The sequence below is a fragment of the Alligator mississippiensis genome, chromosome 13 (genome assembly GCF_030867095.1).
Source record: "Alligator mississippiensis isolate rAllMis1 chromosome 13, rAllMis1, whole genome shotgun sequence".
NCBI classification, from domain to species: domain Eukaryota; kingdom Metazoa; phylum Chordata; order Crocodylia; family Alligatoridae; genus Alligator; species Alligator mississippiensis.
In genome coordinates, this window is record NC_081836.1 from 42,515,474 (window position 1) to 42,536,724 (window position 21,251).

The 21,251-nt window shown below is 42.1% G+C and overlaps 1 protein-coding gene across 1 annotated transcript in view; it reads left to right on the forward strand.

The window, feature by feature from the left end:
* GSPT1 (G1 to S phase transition 1) overlaps positions 1 to 20,949 on the forward strand; it is a 41,621-nt gene extending 20,672 nt beyond the window's left edge. The window contains exons 7-15 of the mRNA XM_059716582.1: positions 2,411 to 2,591; positions 4,037 to 4,191; positions 7,548 to 7,688; positions 8,748 to 8,841; positions 9,954 to 10,034; positions 10,684 to 10,857; positions 15,366 to 15,455; positions 15,812 to 15,980; positions 19,225 to 20,949. Coding sequence (XP_059572565.1) covers positions 2,411 to 2,591; positions 4,037 to 4,191; positions 7,548 to 7,688; positions 8,748 to 8,841; positions 9,954 to 10,034; positions 10,684 to 10,857; positions 15,366 to 15,455; positions 15,812 to 15,980; positions 19,225 to 19,277 — 1,138 coding nt within the window. The 3' untranslated portion in view covers positions 19,278 to 20,949. The remainder of the gene's footprint in view (positions 1 to 2,410; positions 2,592 to 4,036; positions 4,192 to 7,547; positions 7,689 to 8,747; positions 8,842 to 9,953; positions 10,035 to 10,683; positions 10,858 to 15,365; positions 15,456 to 15,811; positions 15,981 to 19,224) is intronic.
* Positions 20,950 to 21,251: the final 302 nt, after the last annotated feature.

Genomic DNA, 21,251 nt, shown 5'->3' on the forward strand with positions numbered 1-21,251 from the left:
CCAACAGTAGTTGGCTAGCTGCCATGCTTCTCCTGCTGACCAGTTGTCACATTGTTTCTTGGTGTTTCCACTGCCTTTCTGTTTACACCTGTTGTCTCTTGTCTTATATTTATTCCTTAGGGCAGAGATTGCCTTTTGTTGTGTTTGTACAATCCCTAGCATAGTGATCTCCTAACCTAATGCTGAGGTCTCTAGGTGCTATAATGCCATAACAGGCATTTTGTCCATTCCTCCCCATTCTTTTCCTATTTCACGTGCATGTGGCTTGATTTGATGCTTGTAAGGTTCTTTAATGGACAGTCTTATAAGAATAGGCATTTAACATGTTGAAAAAGCTGCTTTTAACAGTGGGCAAGCTTCTATAGCAAGAGACTGTTATATTTTGAGACCATAAAAGTTTGTATTTTTCAGTGTCCTCATGTAGACTTGCCAAATTGTTTTTTGCTTTAGTACAGGAAATTTTAATTAAATTTTGTTCATATTCTACCAACTCCCTCTTATATTTTTGGGCAACCTACTTCTATGTAAGCTAGTGTCATTCACTAGCAACACAAAGAACAGAAGTCCTGATACCCAGCTTTCATTGGATTATCTTCTAGAAGAAGGGTAAAGCATTTGTAAGTTAGTTTTATCAGAACTTTTCCATAACACTGGTAGAGAATAGAAATGTCCTACATGTTGCTAAAGGGTGTGTAAAATGACTTGCAAATGCTATTTTTACTTTAAATGTTTTAGCCAAGCCATGTTGATTTCAAAGTAGGGCAGAAAAATTAATGTAAAGTTTAAAATCTAGCATTAAATTGTAAAATTGGTTGATGCTTGGACTAAAGGTTGCCTTACCTCCCTCTGCCAACCTTTGTGCCTAGTACTACACAACAATCTGTTATCTAAAAAACTGATTCAGAAGTATGCTTTTCTGTAGTATCCCATCTTGGAAAACTTGAAATATTCTCTTTAGATGGCAAAGAATATCTAATCTGTTGCCCAGGAAATCTCTTTTTTTTTAAAAGAGAATACAGGGGAAATCTAGCAGTTCCTAAGATCTTATGTATAAGCCAGAAAATGAAAGCATAGTTTTCACTGCACTTCTTGCTCATATGCAACAGTGGGTATGATGCTTTTGTTACTTCAATTAATGTTAATGCTTAATGCTATTGGGAAGAAGAATTGACCTTCCAGTTCTGTGATATGTCTTTTCGTTCTGTCAAGAATTCTTGGGTTATGGAGGAATTGGTGGGCATGAAATCATCTTGATCCTTTTAAGTAGTTTTAAGTCATTTCTATTTCATAACCAACTTTTAAAAAATGTACTGTATGTATTCTCTATGGAGGATTGTGTGTCGAAGGAAAAATAGCATTGTGTGTCCATGTGTTGGAGGAAAAAAGAATAAAAGTATTTTTCTTGATCAAGTTAAATTAATCCTCTTTTGGTTTCTTCAGATATTCATTTATTTCTAAACTGGAGCTAAGCATGAAATATTTGAGTTTACAATGTAGTTATGGATAATAGAGTAGATGTCTATATGGTGGAAGACACTGCTAAGCAAAAATACTCTGAGCTAGCTCTAAATGCTCTAGCTTTGGAACTGGAAGTGGTGAAGCTGGATTCATGTGGGTTTTACCCAGGCTTGAGTTCCAGTCCAAAACTAGCCCAGGCAGATCAAGCTCAAGAGTATCTCTGTCCAGTTTTATGCTGTATGTCAGGGGCAGGCAAAATGCAACCCATGGGCTGAATCTGTCCTGCCATGTGATTTCATCTGGCCTGCAGGCATGTGCCCATCAATTAATCATATCTGGTCCAGCCTGCAGCTGCCCCTGCTGTACTTTGCATGGGGCTGAGCCCTGCCGACTCCCACCCTCATGTGTAAGAGAGTAATACTTTATTTTGAGCTATGATGCAATCACCTCCTATATATACTATGGAAGCACACATACATCGGGACAAAAATATTTGTTAAATAAAACTCAAATATAGTAGATTTTGATTTTTAGTATATGATTTGGTTTTTTTTATCTTGTTCCAAGATGGCAGCCCCCTTCTCCAAAAAGGAGTACTTCTGGGGACAAGGAGTGGGACTTCCGGTGGCAAACGTCAGGGGGTAGGGCTGGGACTCCCAGCCCCAAGATGGCGGGACATCCAGCCCCAGAGGCTACCCTTGCGGCCCTCAACAACTCACCAAAACTCATTAAGTGGCCCTTCAGCCAAAATAATTGCCCACCCCTGCTGTATAGGTATACCAACATTGTTGGTATGACATCTTCTCAGTCTTAACTTACGTATAGCTATTTTGATGCAACATAACATGGTAAAAGTTACATACTGTTCTTTGTACAAAATGTGTTTGAGAGAATTTTAAAAACAACCTTTATGTTAGTAAACGTTAATGCAGATTTACATTGTGTGTATTAGGTACCTGTCTTGGGCCTTAGACACAAACCAGGAAGAACGAGACAAAGGTAAAACAGTAGAAGTCGGTCGGGCCTATTTTGAAACAGAGAAAAAACACTTCACAATTTTAGATGCCCCAGGACATAAGAGCTTTGTTCCCAATATGATTGGTGGAGCTTCTCAAGCTGATCTGGCTGTGCTGGTAAGAGAAGCAAATTGAACTTTATTTGTGATTAATTTTGCAATTTAAGTCTATTGGATTTGCGTAGATAAGTGTTATATTTTGTGGACAATTGTGACATTTTAAGTTTAAACCTTAATGTTGCAGTTTCCCATATTTTCTTGCGTGCCACCTAGAATAAGATATACACCTTGTTTTTGAAAGGCAGAAGAAAAATGTTCCTTGCTTGTAGTAAGTAATTGAGCAGCAGAGGTAGGGAGCTGAGCCTGCTCTATAGTTCTGCTCCCTGTGGGTTGTATGCAGTTATTTTTGCCTTGACCCAGAAAAACTGTAAGCAGCAGGAAGTGTTTTTACTGTATTTCCTCACTTATAATGTGTACCCCAATTTTCAGCAGCTGTTTTTGGAGGTGAAAAGTGCATTTTGTATATGAGAAAATATGGTATTCATATCTGTAATTCAGTTCTGCTAAGTTCATTTGTGTCATGGTAAAATGTTTTCAGAGTTAAATTAGTGTTTTACAGCCTATTTAAAGTCCTCCCCTCCGCCCCCAATATTTCATTATGTTACTGTTTTGCAATGTTATAAATGTTAAAGCCCAAGCAGAATGATACTTCTACGCATGCAGGCAAAGGTGCAATGGGATCCAATATGTGATCCAGGCAGTCGTGCCTCTGCCATGCGGGATCCAACATCAGATCCTATCACACCTTATTGCTGGTACAGCGGGAGCCTGGAATCGACATCTTGGGCTCCCTGTGTACCGGAAGATAGCAAACTCCCGCTGCGACGAGTGGCATAACTCTCAGTTTCAGCAGCACCCCACTGCTACTGGGACCAAGAGTCCTGCAACTGATGGGACTCTCAGCCCCAACAGCGCCCCTTGGCTGCTGGGGCCAAGAGTTCTGTCAATGGCAGGACTCTCCACCCTGACAGCACATGGGGTGCAGCCACCAGCCCCACCAGCTGTAGGACTCTTCCTCCTGGCAGCCCTGGGGCAGTTCTGGGGCAGAGTGTCCCCTCAGCTGCAGAACTCTCAGCCCCGGCTGAGCAGGATTTCCCTGTGTGGCTGGGAGCCCCATCAGCTGACAGCTGCAGGGGGAGACCCTGCCACATGTGCAAATTAAAGCTGAATAGAAACCAGCTATGAAGTTTCTACACATTTTCCAGCTCTAACATAGCTGGATGGACCTTTTCATGGTGTGATAGTTCATTTGTATGTGTAGCCAGTCTAAATAAACTGCACAATCAGCTGATTAATTGTATAATATATGTAACATGTAGAAGGGGCCTAAGATTGTAATATCGCAAATTGATACATTTTCTGAGTTTTTTGTTTTCAGTTTAGGCAACCTTAACCTGCCTACGGAACTTATGATATTATCATGCATTGTTCTTTATCCTAACTAGAATGTCATTTCATTATTAACTTCAATGCAACATAAAATCTTTTTTTTTATTTAATTAGGTTATTTCTGCAAGAAAAGGCGAGTTTGAAACTGGATTTGAAAAAGGTGGACAAACAAGAGAACATGCCATGTTAGCAAAGACAGCAGGTGTAAAACATTTAATAGTTCTTATTAATAAAATGGATGATCCAACGGTAAACTGGAGTAATGAAAGGTGAGTTTCTAATATAAAAATTAGTCTCTTTTTTCTTCTTGTATAGCTAAATTGTTTTAACTGGAAATGTATGCAGTTCAATATAATTTTTTGGTAGAAGTCCAGTTTGGTTGGAAAAAGGATTGATTTACAATAGGTATTATCAAAAACAAACACCCCCACTGTCAAAGTAGATAATATCTTTTTAAGGCTTATATGCAGCCATATTTAACAAAATCACAAGTTCCAACAGCAAGCTTCACTGATAGCTTGCAAGATTTTAAATACATTGAAAGTTGGAGAGAAAGTGACTCGGGATCTATAGTTCTGTTTCCAGTGCTTCCACACACTTTTGCACTAATTTGAATACAACTATATAGCGAAAGGGCCATTCTCAGTCTTCATTTTAAATGTGCTTTCTTATCTCCCCTGGACTGAGTTCTGGTGAATTTTATATATACTAATGTTACAGTAGACACACAGAGCAGTGATAGGTAATGCACTTAAAATAAATGTTGTTGAACAAGTAAAATAGATCAAATTGTCAGGAATTTAAATATGTTCCTATCGTGCTTTGAAGTTTTGTCATGAGAGGCTGAGAAGCAAATGAGACAGTGAGTTATAGTAAAGTTGTTCATGGCCATAGCTTGGAAAAAGTGTCCAGACATTGCCCAAACAAAAATAGATAAAAAAGATGAGCACCCCAGCAGTCAGCCCTCCCTCCTTTCCTTCCTCCTTATGCTCACATAACTGAGTGATTGGACATTTATCAATTTTGTGTCTGGCAGACCTGTTGCAAGGCTCTGGTTTTCTTATTAGCTTCTGGTAGCAAAAGTGAAAGCTAAAACATACCTGGAGAGGTTATGCCTCTCCTTTTCCAGAGCTGCCTGGCTGCTGTAGAGTATGAGAGAGAGAGACTCTACTTCACCCTTCTTCCCTGGAGTCTCCCATGCAGGGAAAGGATGCACCACTAATCTCTGCACCACTAATCTCTGCTGAGTGCCTTCTGGCCACATGTGAAAAAGTATCTCCTACCATGATTGGGAAATTATTTGTATGTGCACAGCTTAAGAGTTCTGGTTACTATTATGAAGTGTTTTAATGCTTCTGTGCACAGTCCTCCTTGACTAGACTTTTGTTAAGTCCCTCCCAGACCAGTGACGGTAGTCAGTAATTACATTTTAATGCTAATCTGTGGAAGCGGGAACAACTTGGGTCAAAAGGTGTTAAGGTGCTTACTATCCATGAGAACTAGCTTTTCAGGAAGTTCCCCCAGCTCGACAACAGAGAGAAAACACGACAAGAATTCACAGAAGGGATAAAATGGAAGCATCACAGATGCACAGAAAGTATTGGGCAAGAGTAAGAAAAATAACAAGCATGCTTATACAGCAGGGCACCTGTATTAGCTGTGATAGCAGCCAGCATTAGAGAAGGCAGTCTGAATTAGGAAGATACCGTGGTTTGAAAAACAAGCCATGATTTGTCTAGAAATAAATTTAGACCACCTTATCCCTCCCTGAAGAAAATCTTTGAGGAAATGGAGATGGGGAATGTGTTTCATGTCGGCTTTACCAATCTGATTTCTGATACAGCTGCCTCCAGCTGATAGGTCCAGTGTGGTGGAAGTGGAGGGGGGAGGGAAGAGGCTTGGGGGGGGGCACAGATCAATGCCCCCCCCCCACAGTGAGGGAGGGGGCAGGGGTAGGGGCTGTGGCCTGTGGAGGGGGAGGTGGCTTCTGCTGCTGCTTGTGCCCCAGGAGGGCATGGTGGGGCGTGTGCCCCCCGGATCTGCATGGGGCAGGGCGGGCTGCAGCCAGGGCTATGAGGGGCTCTTCTCGGTGAGGGCTGGGCTCGGAGCGGGTGCCGGTGGCTCTGGGAGGATGCTGCATCTACCGCAAATTTTGTTGCTGCTTTACTCCTAGCGCCGCTGCCGCCAGCCACCCAGTGCCACCAGCGCCTGGTCCAAGCCCAGTGTCTGCCGAGAAGAGCCCTACACAGCCTGTCCCACCCTGTGCAGATCCACAGGGCATGCCCTCCCGCCCCTGGGATGCCAGCAGCGGCGGGAGCTAACGCCGCGCGCCGCTGTGTGCCCCCTCCCCCGCCACAGCTCTGCCCACCACCGCACCTCTGCAGTGCCTGCCCCCTCCCTCACCACGGGAGGCACTGATCTGCCCTGCCCAAGCCCCTTCCCTCCCCCCTCCCCTTCCACCACACTAGACTTACCAACTGGAACTGCAGCTCTCCATGTTGCTGACTGTGCTCCTTGCTTCCTGAGTACTGCACTGCAGCTGCATGCAGCATGGGCATTTATCGCCAAATTATCAGCCCCATCCAGACAATATTCGATACAGCAAGATTTCTTTATATCGGTACCGATCCAATATCAGACCGATATATCAGTGCACCTCTAGCTGTATACAAGGTTTCTGCTGTCACTTGTCTCACGGCTCTGAAGAGTTAGCTGAATGTGGACATGGTTGGAGTTCTAAGAAAGTTATTTAGCCCCTGTGACTTCACTTATGGCTCAGTACAAGGCGTAGGGGGACAGGCAGTCTAGGACACAGTTTTCAGCTCTCGGAGGAACCTAACTGAGTGTCTCCCCACATGGAGCTCAAACATCTGTTATGTTTTTATTCAGTTCTTATTTATGGTTCCTTATTCATCATAACTAATTTTAGTGCCTGTTTTATAACTGAATACTTTCCTAAACAGTAGAATAGGGGGTGAGGGGCCAAGCCCATTGTCTGCTCCTCTGTGCCTGCCCTCTGTACCTTCACCCCTGCCTGTACTTGCCCCCATCCCCTACTCCCCCCTGCAGCCTACCCCTTGTATCCCCATGTCTTGTCTGCCCTTTCCCCAATCCCTGCACCATTCCCTGCATCTCCACTTCCCTCAACAGATATAAAGAGATTCACATAAACTGTTATCCTATGAAGCAACAGACAGGGTTACTTTGTTTTACACTGGTGCGTAGAAGTTCTGGTTATGAACCCAGGGCCCCATTGTGCCATGACCTGAACAACACATAGGACAGAAATACAATCTTTCTCCAAACTAGCTTACAGCTTCTAAGAAAAGAGGCAACAGATTAATGCAGATTGGGAAAATATTAGGACAGTTTTGGTCTGCAGGCAAGGCAGGGATTTCAGCTTGCAAGCTGCTACTACCTCTATCGAGTTTTTTTTATAAACATCACCAAAAAATGTTTTGAGGAGGATTTTAAGGAATTATATGTACATTCACCTTTAACTGCTTTTTTACACTGAATTTTTTAATATATTTTGTTTCAGGACTTGGTATACTATTTTTCTATTTGAAAGTTATTGTTATTAAAATGGCATAAATGATGATATGCTTATCAATTTTTTTAACAGATATGAGGAATGTAAAGAAAAACTGGTGCCATTTTTAAAGAAAGTTGGCTTCAATCCCAAAAAAGATATTCACTTCATGCCCTGCTCAGGATTGACTGGAGCAAATCTTAAAGAACAATCGGACTTCTGTCCTTGGTATATGTACGTATCATAATGTTTACTAACAAGTTGGGGAGTTGGTAATAGTTCTGTAAAGACATTGCTGCAATAAAGTTAAGCAAAAATATAACTTGATGTATTTTAGTCATTTCCAATATTTTTGGCTAGTATACGCTTGAAAGAAGATGATCAGGGCAGGAGGGAATACAAACCAGTCTGATAAGTGAATAAAACAAGCATTTGGTTAACTGCAGAAAGATTTTATTGCAAAACTATTCACAAGCTATAACATTTTCTTTGCCTTCTGAGGTTCTGAAAATGGTCTGCTACTTCCAGGGTTTTCTAGTAGTTTCATGTTGGATGTGTGGCTAGAGTAAATAATAGTTTATATAGAACTTTAACGTAATTGGCTACAAGCCCAGTCCCCACTTAATACTATGTTTGCCAATATGGTTCAGGGCAATTAAACAATGTTAATAAAAACACATTTAGAAGTAGCTCTCTGTGCCCACACTTCTGGAACAGATTTAGCCTGCCTAGCAAGATTCTCAAGATAATGAACTGGTCTATAATCGTTACTGATCTGATATCAGACTGATATATCAGTGCACCTCTAGTTTTATACAAGACTTCTGCTGTCACTTGTTGCACAGCTCTGAAGAGTTAGCTGCATGTAGATATGGTTGGAGTTCTAAGAAAGTTATTTAGCCCCTGTGACTTCACTTATGGCTCAGTACAAGGCGCAGAGGGTCAGGCAGTCCAGGGCAGTTTTAACTTGAGACCAGCTACATGTGCAAGGTGAGAGAGAAAGTGAGAGATGAATCTCTCTTCATGAATCTCTCACTTTCAGAAGAGACTTAAGTGAGATGAAAGTGAGAGAGCTTAATTGCATGCTGTGAATGCAAACAATATTAACACTTTGCAGGACCATTTTTGAGTTCTGCTAACATGGACGTAAATGATGGTCATGTTTGTCGTGTTAAGGATTTTGTTTTAAGTTCTTTAGTTGGGCCTTTTTCCTTGGGTCATTGAATCAAGCTGAACTTTTTCTTAGTTTTAAACCACATGAATATATCTGAATGAATGCCTTTACTTTTCTAGAGGATTACCATTTATTCCGTATCTGGATAATTTGCCAAACTTCAACCGCTCAGTTGATGGACCAATCAGGCTGCCAATTGTCGATAAATACAAGGTAAAAATAAAAATACTAGGATTCAGTTAGTTCTGTTCTCCATAACTAGATGGACCATGCATTTCACTGGTTTGTTTTCTTTTCTTTTCTGGTGGTGGGTAGGGTTTTGGGAGGTAGGGGCAACAGTTAAGCATACCTGTCCTTCTGTTTTAATTAATTAATTAGAACTACAGAACTGACTGAAAGGAAGAGATGTTTTATTTTAAGAATCTGTTTTAATATTGCTTTAGAGGCTTCTCCTACTGGAAGGTAATAACTTGGGCACCCTCTACACATTACAGGTAGTACACAATTACCTGGCTAATTGCACAGTTAACTTGAGACCAGCTACATGTGCAAAGTAGTTATCACACCTATAAAAAGCTCCAACCAGCTATAAAGTTAGACCTCGAAAATGTGCACTAACTTTATAGCTGGTTGCTAGTGAGTTTTATTTGCACATGTAACAGGGTCTCCCTTGCGGCTGGGAGCCTTGTCAGCTGCAGGGATGCACCTTGCCCAGCCAATCCCTGCAACTGATGGGGACTCAGCCACAGAAGCTGCCAGCCCTGGGTTCTGGCCGCACAGGGACCCAGAATCCCACAGCTTTGGATTTTGGGTAGCAGGACCAGGAGCCAGGGTTTCTGGCTGCCCTGAGGGTATGTGAAACCCCTGAGCCTGGGGGATTGCAGTAGCTGTGATGCCCCAGGCCTGGAGGTTTCATGCATCCCTGAGCCTGGGGGGATTGTGGCAACTGTGATTCTCCAAGCTCAGGGGTGCATGGGGGACCCATGCAATTGGAAGTCCCTCAACAGAGCCCATCCTCAGCCATGGGAACTTCTTGCTGGTGCAGAGGGAGCCTGGCAATAAGGCATGATGGAATCTAATACATGATCCCACAATCAGACCTCCTACCTTGCATGTGGCATAGCAAGAAGCATGATTGTGTGGATCATACATTAAATCCCATTGTGCCTTTACCTGCACATGTAGAGGGAGCCTTAAATGCAGTAGTTTTAACTCATTTGATGTATTTGAATTGACTCTGTTTATGATTAAGTAGAAAAATAGAGAAGTCCATTAAGGAAAGCAACTTTTTAATGGTGTAAATTTTTCTAATCTTTATAAAAAAGGATATGGGCACTGTGGTCCTGGGAAAGCTGGAATCAGGCTCAATTTGCAAAGGACAGCAGCTTGTGATGATGCCAAACAAGGTATAGCAGATCTTCACCTTCATATTTAGAAGTGTTTTAAGGGCCATAACTAGCTTGTTTTAGAGTAAATGACTTGATCAGCATCTAAAAATGTACTTTAATAGCCATGTGTTAAACCTTGCTTAGTGTTATGGATTTCTCTTGGCCTTTGGAAAATTGGCTTTCTCTGCCTTTTTAAAGCTTTTGCCATGGTAATGTTCAAACTAAGATTTATGCAGATGTGTTGCATTCTATATGAGTGGCATACATGCCACAAAACGGATGAAAATTATGTATTGCTTTGGATTCATGCTTTCAGCAACAATTTATAGAGAAAGAAGTGGCTGTCTGGCTTGGTGAAACCCTTTTGAAACTTACTATTGATGGAATCTGAACTAATGCCACAATATTGTATCAATTAGAATATAGTGGGGTATAAATGTGCTGGATGTATGTGTATTTTTAATAGTTGACTGATGCAAGGAAGCTCGTTTGTTTTTATGCAGTTGTGAGGTTCATCACACTTATTGCTATATTACAAACCAGTCTTGTAAAGCAAAGTATCTAACAGCTTGTATAGCTCTAATATATACTTGTATGAGTGATTTTTGTTGTTAATAAGTGCATTAAATGTTTCATATCAGCAAACTCCAATCTTGCTTTCTTTAAGCACAACGTGGAAGTTCTTGGAATCCTTTCTGATGATGTAGAAACTGATTCAGTAGCCCCAGGTGAAAATCTGAAGATCAGACTGAAAGGAATTGAAGAAGAAGAGATTCTTCCAGGATTTATACTCTGTGACCCTAATAACCTGTGTCATTCTGGACGCACATTTGATGCCCAGGTAGTACAGCAACTGAAATATAATTCTAGTAATGATGGTGATGACATTAAAATAGACTTTGCCTGTACTGACTCAGTCAATCCTAATTTCTGATACTTTTTTTTTTTTAAAGAAAATGTTATTTAGTTACATAATAATGAATTGCTGAGATTTGACTTGAATTCTATTTCCCTTTACTGTTGCTATACATTGTAGGGAACTTTAATGACCATTTTACTGAAATAAGTAAAATTACAATTTGGGGTTTGGCAGGTAAATGGAATAACACATTTTTAAATATTTTGATGATAAAGTTAATATTGCATTGTTAGTCTTTTATGGTTTCACAGTTTCATAGTTGGTAGGGTCGGAAGGGACCTGAGCAGATCAAGTCTGACCCCCTGCCATGGCAGGAAAGAGTACTGGGGTCAAACGACCCCAGCAAGGTGTTCATCCAGCTTCCTCTTAAAGACCCCCAGGGTAGGAGCCAGCACCACTTCTCTGGGAAGTTGGTTCCAGATCCTAGCCACCCTGACAGTGAAGTAGTGCCTCCTGATGTCTAGCCTAAATCTACTCTGCCAGCTTGTGACCGTTATTTCTTGTCACTCCTGGTAGTGCGTGGGGGAACAGGGACTCTCCCAATGTCTTCTGGTCCCCCCTGACTAGTTTGTTAAATGTTCACTAGATTCCCCCCCTCAGCCTTCTCTTGTGGAGGCTGAACAGGTTCAGGTCCCATAGCCTCTCCACGTAGGGCCTGCCCTGCTGACCTCTGATCATGCAAGTGGCCCTCCTCTGGACCCCTCTCCATGTTGTCCACATCCCTCCTGAAGTGCGGCGCCCAGAGCTGGGCGCAGTACTCCCAGCTGTGGCCTGACCAGTGTCGCAGAAAGGGGGAGGATCACCTCCTGCTTGAGATGCATCTGTGGATGCATCACAAGGTACAGTTGGCCTTCCTGACTGTGTCCCCACACTGTCAGCCCATGTTCATTTTGGTATCAGTAATGACTCCAAGATCCTTTTCTGCCTCTGTACTGATGAGAAGGGAGTTCCCCAGCCTGTAGGTATGCTGCTCGTTCTTCCCGCCCAGGTGCAATACCTTGCATTTGTCAGTGTTGAAACCCATCCTGTTCTCATCTGCCCACCCCTGTAACCTGTCTAGGTCCGATTGCAGCCTATTCTTCCCTTCTAGCGTGCCCACTTCCCCCCACATCTTATCGTCAGCAAATTTGAACAGGGTGCTTTTTACGCTCCCCCCCCCCCCCTCCCCAGTTGCTGATGAAGATGTTGAACAGTGCAGGCCCGAGGAGGACCGTGCCCTGCGGAACCCCACTGCCCACATCCCTCCAGGTTGAATAAGACCTGTCCACCACCACTCTCTGGGTGCGGCCCTCCAGCCCACTAGTGACCCGTTTGACTGTATAGTTTTCCACGCCACAGTCTCCTAGTTTTTTAATGAGAATGGGGTGAGAGACAGTGTCGAAGGCCTTCCTAAAGTCCAGAAAGACTACGTCCACAGCTACCCCTACATCTAAGGATTTTGTGACCTGGTCATAGAAGGCCACCAGGTTGTTCTGACAGGACCTGCCTCTAATGAACCCGTGTTGGTTGCCCCTAAGCATAACCTCCCCTGCTGCCCCTCGCGGACATGCGCCAGGATAATTCTCTCAAAAAGCTTACCCAGGATCGAGGTAAAACTGACTGGCCTGTAGTTTCCTGGGTCCTCCTTCCTCCCTTTTCTAAAAATGGAAACCACACTGGCCATTTTCCAGTCCTCTGGCACCTTGCCAGAGCACCATGAGTGCTCGTAAAGCCGTGCCAGGGGTCCCGCAATGACCTCTGCTAATTCCCTCAGCACTCTGGGATGGAGATCATCAGAACCTGCTGATTTAAATATGTCCAGTCCCTCCAGAAGTTCCCTGACTAGATCCTCACAGACCCTAGGCCTGGGTGCGCCTCCCCAGGGGTCTACGGGGGTCCCGGTGGGGGTGGGGGGGGTGACCTGGTCCCTGCTCAGAAAAATGGAGGCAAAGAAATTGTTAAATAGGTTAGCTTTGTTGTCTGGTGTGACAACCAGATTTCCTAGCGTGTCCTGCAGAGGCCCCACGTTACCCGGTACCTTCTTTTTACCCTCTACGTATTTAAAAAAGGACTTCTTGTTGTCCTTGATCTGGGTAGCTAGGCCCAGTTCCATCTCCACCTTGGCCTTCCTGACTGCCCCCCTACAGCCCTAAGCAACCAAGGTATAGTCCTCCCTGGTGGTGGCCCCTTCCTTCCATTGAGTGTACACCTCCTTTTTAGCTAGGAGACGTTCCTGTATGCTTTTGGTGTGCCATGGGGGCTTTTGCGCCCTCTTGCCCCCTTTGATCCGTGCTGGGATTACCTCCTTTCGGGCTTGGAGGATCGTCTCCTTAAGGAACAGCCACCCTTCTTGGACATTCGACTCCTCTCTCCTCCAGGACCTCAGTGCCTCCCCAACTATTCTCCTTACCTCATTGAAATCTGCCCTCCTGAAGTCCAGGGCTGCTGTCTTGCTGCAGGCCTTTGCCACCTTGTGCTGGATGGTGAATTCCAGCAGGCGATGATCACTGTCGCCCAGGTGGTCGAGCACCTGCAGACCCCTCACCAGGTCATCGCCTGTGGACAGTACCAGATCCAACAAGGCGTCTCCCCTGGTGGGGCTGTGTACCTCGTGGGTTAGATGGAGGTACTGTATCTCGGCTAGGAACCAACGTGAGCGGTCAGACCTAGCTGACTGCTCTTCCCAGCAGATGTCTGGAAAGTTCAGGTCACCCACGATAACCACGTCCTTTGACCTAATTACCTCCATGAGCTGACCTAGAGCAGTCTAGCTCTTCCCCTTGGTTGGGTGGTCTGTAGTAATGTCTAATTGTATGTAATCTTAATATTGTGCATAAGTAATGGGTATGTATCTCTAATAACTGAAGAAGGACAATCCCCTGTGGTGTTTGGATACAGACACAGATTTATTTTATTCTTATAATTGGGTAGGTTTTAATGCAAGTAATATTTAAAAATATATCTTAAACATAGGTAATATTATATACATACATTATATTAAGACCAAGAATATTTTACATACATTATATTTTATCTTTTAGTTTAAAACAAATTTGCCTGTCGTTTTAAATTTACTTTTTTTTCACAACTGATATGATGTAATATAAGAGCATTTCTCAAAAGTGACATTTCTATATAGATCTTACCCATGCATACATACATTATGACTTCATAAATCTAAATCCAAGATTTAAACACTACTCAGTCATGATCAGGTTGTAGACCTTATTCTTAGGACAGGTTTTACCCTAGGGATGCAACAATAAAGATATTGTGGGCCAGTGAAGATGGCCAATAATTAACCAGCCATATCGTCCGATACCAATCTGATTGCCAATATGCAGCCCAGCAGTTTGGAGAGCAGTGTCCAGCTGGTAAGTCGGGCAGGAAGGGGGGCGGGGGGTAGATTGAGGCCCCTGTGGGGAGGAAGGGAGTGGGGTTGGGGGCAGGGGCTGTACAGTCAGGGTGCGGGGTACAGGACAGCCGTGGCTCATTGGGGGGGGGGGGGGGGCGGCAAGAGCAGCTCTCACCACTGCACACACCCCTGGGGGAGGTATGAGGGGCATGTATCCCCCGGATCCGTGCACGGGGCTAGGGCGGGCTGCCCACTGCATGCTCGGGGCCGGGGCTGCACCGAGCTCTTTCCAGGCCCATGCTGCTCTCAAGACAGAGCAAGCCGCAGTGGTGCTGGGAGGAGAGCTACAGGGTAGGCTATAGCCATCCCAGAATTCGGTGCAGCCCCAGCCTCGAACGTGCAGCAGGCAGCCCACCTTCACCCTACGCAGATCCGGGGGGCACGTGTCCCCTGTGCCTCCCCTGGGGATGCACGCCCAGATGAGCCAGAGCCACAGCTCCACCTCCTGCCCCAGCTGTGCGGTATGTGCCCCTGCCCCACTCCCTCCCTCATTGCAGGAGCCTCGATCTGCCCGCCCCACACCCCTTCCCTCCCCTACCTCCACAGGCTTACTGGCTGGATGCTGCTCTCCAAGCTGCCAGGCTGCACTCCTGGCTATGTACATACTACAGCTGTGCACATACACACTTACTGGTGAAATTATCAGCTACATTAGCCAAAAATGCCGATTAATGTCAATTTTCCTTGCATCAGTGCCAATGCAGTATGAACTGATGATGTATCAGTGCACCTCTATTTTACCCTGAATAAGATTTTAGAATTCATTAAGCTTAAAGCAAAATTCTGTTTTCATACTGTTCGGTTATTTTTTTTAGTGGTGCAACGTTCTTCCATGTTATAAACTATTTGATAATTTCCTTGTTCTCTAATTAGATTTTGCATTTTCTACTGAAATGTGTTCTCCAGTAATAATGCCTGTTGTGTGAAGTTTCTAGATGGAAACATGCATTGGGGAATTAATCCTTATGTGGTTAGCTTGCTTCTTTAGGACATGCTACATGAAGAAAATGATTATTCATTTTTATGTAATTTACAGATAGTGATAATTGAGCACAAATCCATCATCTGCCCAGGTTATAACGCGGTGCTGCACATTCACACCTGTATTGAAGAAGTCGAGATAACAGTGAGTCTTATTTTAACCTGGAATGTCGATACAAAAATACTTTGAAAGTTATGTAAGCTGGTATGCTTCAAATCATAAGGGGAAACAATTTCATATTTTAGTCTGAACATTTTTCTAGCCTAAATTAAAACAAAAATAAGAGGATGTCACTTTCAAGTTGTCCTCCCAGAAGTTTATTTTATTCGTAATTTGTGGTTTTTTCACGTCACCAAAGGAAAGGAAAACTTGAGGGAAAAATAACAGGTTTTTTTTGTTTTTGGGGGGTTGCTTTTTAACTATGGAAATTTGCAGGGTAGTCGCATAAGCAAGTGTGTTTACCAAATAACTAACATAATTACTTTCTTTTCCTTTTCTAGGCCTTAATCTGTTTGGTAGACAAAAAAACAGGAGAAAAAAGTAAGACGCGACCCCGTTTTGTGAAACAAGATCAAGTATGCATTGCTCGTTTAAGGACAGCAGGAACCATCTGCCTTGAGACATTCAAAGATTTCCCTCAAATGGGTCGCTTTACCTTAAGAGATGAGGGTAAGAGTACTTTATCTACAGTTACACTTAGTGTCTGTATAGATGCATGGATTTTCATGTGCTTAGAATAAGAAATATCATGCACAGAAATCTGGCTAATTGTTGTCCTTAAGGAAAGTTCATCTGTATATAATTTTCTACTGTTCATCCTGCTGCAAGACAGCTATTCCATTGTACAGCATCCAGAGAGGGGACGACTGTGCTGTCAAAAGTATCAGGTCCTAAAGATAATAGGGAGCAGTAGGAAACAAGCCTGGTTTTGAATAACCAGCAGAACTCTTGTCTTCAGCCATGTATTTTGAATATTTACTGAAGACACTCATTTGAACATCACAAGTTTAAAAGATTGTTTTTATGGATTTAATTAAACAGTATTAAGTTCTCTTCAGGTTACAGGATAGCAGGGCTCTTGTATTGCATACTTCAGTAGTTCCACCAGGGGTGAGTCCAAGGTTAGGTAGGGATATGTAAAATATGGCTTCTGTTATATTTGTTTTAACAGTGACCTAAGACCCAACTACCTCTCAAATCAAGGATTTGGGGATATTTCTGTCGGGTTTAATACAAGTGTCTCAGGGTTTTTTCCCCCAGACAAATGTCAATCATGATTTGCAAGGATGTATTTGGGCATTACTGCCTCCAAATGGGATTCCTCATTAGGGAAGACCTTTCTGTATTAATTAAACAAGCAATATCCTAGGAGTGGGATAATAAACCAAGGTATTTGAGTTATAGCTACTAAGGTGAAATAGACTTCTCTTAAGAGACCCTGATGTCATTTGCTAGTTGATAGCAGTACTTGTAGCAACCCTAAAAGTGGACTGAAAGCCTTACTTGAATTATATCTAATCTTCAGTGGCCCCAAAGTGCAGATTCATTACTGAGTTAAGCTTCCTTTCATGTTCAGCTGTTGGAAAATAACTGCATGTTATCTATAGCTCCAGTTAAGTTTATGCCAAATTTTTTCACAAGTTTCAAATTTTTTCACAAGTTTATTCACTTGTATAGTGCAGTTCTTGGTTGTCTCCTGTATTTTATGTAGCACAGTTTAAGGCATCAGATTTACACTTTGCAAGCCAGTTTTATTTCAAGTTGGTTTGTTCATCTTTAGCTTGTGATTCTTTGCGGTGAAAACAATCAGTGAGTTGGAAGATGGGATTGAGTGTACACTTAGCTTATTTGTGGATGACAACCACTTGAGTAGAATTGCTCACATTCTGGAGGGCAGGGCTAGGATTCAGAATGACCTAGATAAACTAGAGAAATGGTCAGAAATCAATCTGAATAAAATTCAGCAAGGTTGAGTTCAAAGCCCTACACTTAGAATGGAATAATTTCCTGCCCAAATACAGATTGGAGGAATGATTAGCTATGTTGCAGTGTAGTGAAAAAGGACTGGTGTTTCAATGGACCATAAGCTAAATTTATGTGCTCATTCCAAAAAAGCTAGTAGTCAACTTTGTTGTATCAATAGGAATGTTGCTTACAAATGAAGAAACATTATTTTTCTGTTCTCTTTGGCACTGATGAGGCCTCATCTAGAGTACTGTCTAGTTTTGGCCCCATACTTCAAGAAAGATGTGGACATTTTGGTAAGAGTTCAGCAGTAAGCAACAAAAAAATATTAGAGGCCTGGAAAACATGATTTACAAGGAAAGGCTGAAAGAACTAGGATTATTTAGTCTGGAAAAGAGAAGTTGAGGGAGGGACTTAACAAGTCTTCTAATACCTGAAGAGCAGTTACAAAGAAAGTGGAAGTAGGCCATTCTGTGGCTGTAGAGGACAAAACCAGGAGCTCAAACTACAGCAGAGATAACTTAAGACGGAGATTAGGAGGCTCTTTTTCTCATTTTCACTATCTCTACTCACTTTCTCACTATGATGATAGTTGAGCATTGGAACAGGCTACCTAGGGAACTTGTGGAATACTAACTCTTTTTTTTCAAAAGCAAGTTAGACAGACACTTAACTAGGATGGCTTAGTCCAGGCATGATTCTGCCTTGAGCAAAGGGCTGGACTAGCTGATTTCATGAAGTCTCTTCCAGGCCTACTTTTCCTTGATCCTAAGAGTATCAAACTGATGGATGTGACTCCATAACACTCCATCTTAGTGAAGAGCGGTGGAATGCTTTCCACTTAGTTTCCTACGTCAAATAACTGAGGGGATTGATTGCCATGATGCACCTGCATTAAAGAAAAGTTTGTCTCTTTAATTAGTCAGTCCACTTATTTGTACTTCAAGTCAGACGATTCGAGACAATTTAATGTGAAGCCAGTAGTTTTGGTAAATTTTAGCACAGAACTTCACTGGTAGTCCATCTACTAGTTGAAATTCAAACAAGCAAGAAACAGTAGTTATCCCAAATAACTCTTGCACCAAAGATTAGGTGAGTTAAAAACATGGCTTAAGGCAATCTTTGTTTGCAAGAATATGCTTCCCAAAAGAAACTTAGAAAACTGCTTCCAGAAATAGTAGGCTTTACTTCTAAGAGATGACCATTTCTGACCTCTAAAATTCTTTCTGTTACCTAGTCCTGGAACATGCCCTTGCAAAGCTGGCATCTTCGATTAGTACATGTTAGAGCACACTGAAACAAATTCCTCTGTTGAAACCTTTAAAAGTTTTTAGATCAGGGCTGTTCAACTTCCAAGCAGCCAGGGGCTGCACGCCCTGTAGAGTGCCCCCCATTGCTGCCCCTGCTGCTGCATTTCATGCCTGTGCAAGCACACACAGGGGCATGCACATACACAGCCCTCTGCACACAGCATGGGCACACAACCCCCCTGCTTCTGCACCACACACCCACGTGTCGTGTCCTGTCCCGTCCCCCTCCCCAACTCACCCTCTGTTCCCCTTGCTGTGCTGTCCTGGGGCAGGGGCAGGAAGTGGCAGCCAGAAGACTAAGGGGGAGCTTAGAGCCCCTGATGGTTGTTGCAGCCAGAGTACTAGGGGAAAAAGCAGCTGAACAGGGCCCTATGGGCTTGCATAAAGTCCACCAGTTAGATAGTCCTGAGTTAGATGAATGTACACTACCACTTTTTCTGAGTGGTGAGTAATTATACCACTATTAAAGCTCTGAATGAGTTGGTGTCTAAGGTACTCCCCTGCCCTGCCTTCTGTTAAGTGTTGTGGAAGTGCATTTGTGATATGAAGAGTTTGCATGTTTCATGGAAGCTTTTATGCTTCTGGAAGTATGTGCATTGCTCACAGACCTAATACAAGTGTTTTTTTTCTGGGTTTAGGTAAGACCATTGCAATTGGAAAAGTTCTGAAACTGGTTCCAGAGAAGGACTAAGCATTTTTCTCGATGACCCTGCACAATACTGTGAGGAAAATTGACTCTGCAAAAGCCTACTTCACACCGCCTTCTTATTTTCTGCCCATTGATAAACTTTTCCCCATATTTTGCAAAGACAAATTTCACAGCAAAGGTCCACATTATGTCAGCTTTCTCATATTGAGAGCTCTGCTATGCCACTGTTGAATTTTCCCAAAAAGGGGTTTTTTTCCTCCCAAATTCTGCTTCCTTGGAAAGATTCGGCAATAGCTTTGTAAGTGATGTGGACATAATTGCCTATAATTATGAAAATCTAAAGGATTTTTAATGTTTAATTTCCCCCAACATGTTAAGACACCTTTTTCCAGGCAGATCATTTGGAGTGTGCGAGTGTGTGTGCACATGTTACAAAGACATCTACCATGTTAATAAACTATTCAATTTGAAATCCTTTTCGGTATTTGAATTGCTTTGGAATAATGTTTTTTATCCAGATGTGACACTGTTGCATTAGCTTTTTAACTTTCCAAGTAACCTAAATGTTTGATTACTTGGACTTTTCTAAACTCCTCAGCCTCCCCACACACACAGTTTTAAATGAGGCAATTGGGCAGTTGACCAAGTTTGTATTAAAGGAATTAGTTTTACCCCTTCCTTTTGGTCTTTAATACATTCTTAAAATTAAATACCTTCATGCAAATGTGGCATCTTCATTAGCTTTATATCTCTTTATATCTACAGCAAAGTTAGGTTGACTTGACTCGTTTACTTAGACACAGTAAGTTGGTTTTGAATGCTAGAACTACATATTGTGTCGTTATAAAGTACAGCATAATTAAAATTCTTAACCGCAGAAAATGTTAACAACCAGTAAATCGTTGGAACTTGCAAAAACAAGAGAATTGTGGCAATAGTGCCTGTTAGCATTCGTAAGAGCTACACTTTGTGGGAGAACTGGGCCAGTAAAAAAGTGCTAGGAACTATAAATTACTCAATTCACTAAGTTAGAAGGCTGGATAATCCTTGCTGTTTTAAAGATCAGTCTGAGTTGAGAAGGGGAGAGATTATTTTAATCCCTAAGAATTTGCACATACTGAAATTTGAGAGGGGGCAGAATCAAGCACAGTCTGTAAATTTTTGCATATCAGAGCAATTTAAGCTTGTGTGGGCTAGTGAAGAGTTTTCTTGAGAAAGTAAAAACAAAACTGGTTCAAAATGAATTTTCCTCAATACAACTTGAAGGAGCTACAAAACAAAACCTTTTTAGTTATAATTTGAAAGTGAACTGGCTTACAATTACCATCCTGATTTTAACCATTAGAATGAAAATGAATGGACTTTTTACTTCCCAAAGTATTAATAGATTTCTCCATTATTAGATTAAAAGTTTATTCCAAGCTTCTTCAGAATAAACTAAATATTTTGAAGTTGTACAGCTAAATATTGGTGAGCCCATCCCTTCCTCAAAAAGTTTACAGGTGAAAAAAAGAGACTCTGCTGCAGTTCACAGAATTCCAAAACTTAAACAGGTTTACCCTTTTTGTTTCTTTGTAACTGTGGAAATTCCCATTCATTTCACTTAAGGCTACATTGTACGGACAGAGCAAGTTGTTGTCCTTCAGTTTCATATGACTACACTTGTAGCTACCGTAATGCATGAAATTTAAATAAATTTTATTATGTCTGCAAACCTCTGGGCTTTTTTTTTTTCCTGGGAAATCGGAGAGTTTTAGACAACTTTTTTTTTTTTTCCAACCAAGTAAACAAAACCAAAATGGAACAATTCCTTAAATCTTAAACCAGTGTAAAAATTAAGTTAAATTCTTTGATTTTTGTTTTTCTGAATTGACTAGAAATTTCCAAGTGTAAAACTTTACTGTCTTGAAATGTTTTTAAATGCTGTCATTAAAATAGTACTTTGAGAAGTCAGGAATCTAACAATGAAAGACAGGGGTTTTTTTTCCTAATATAGTTAAACATTTTTAAAAACAT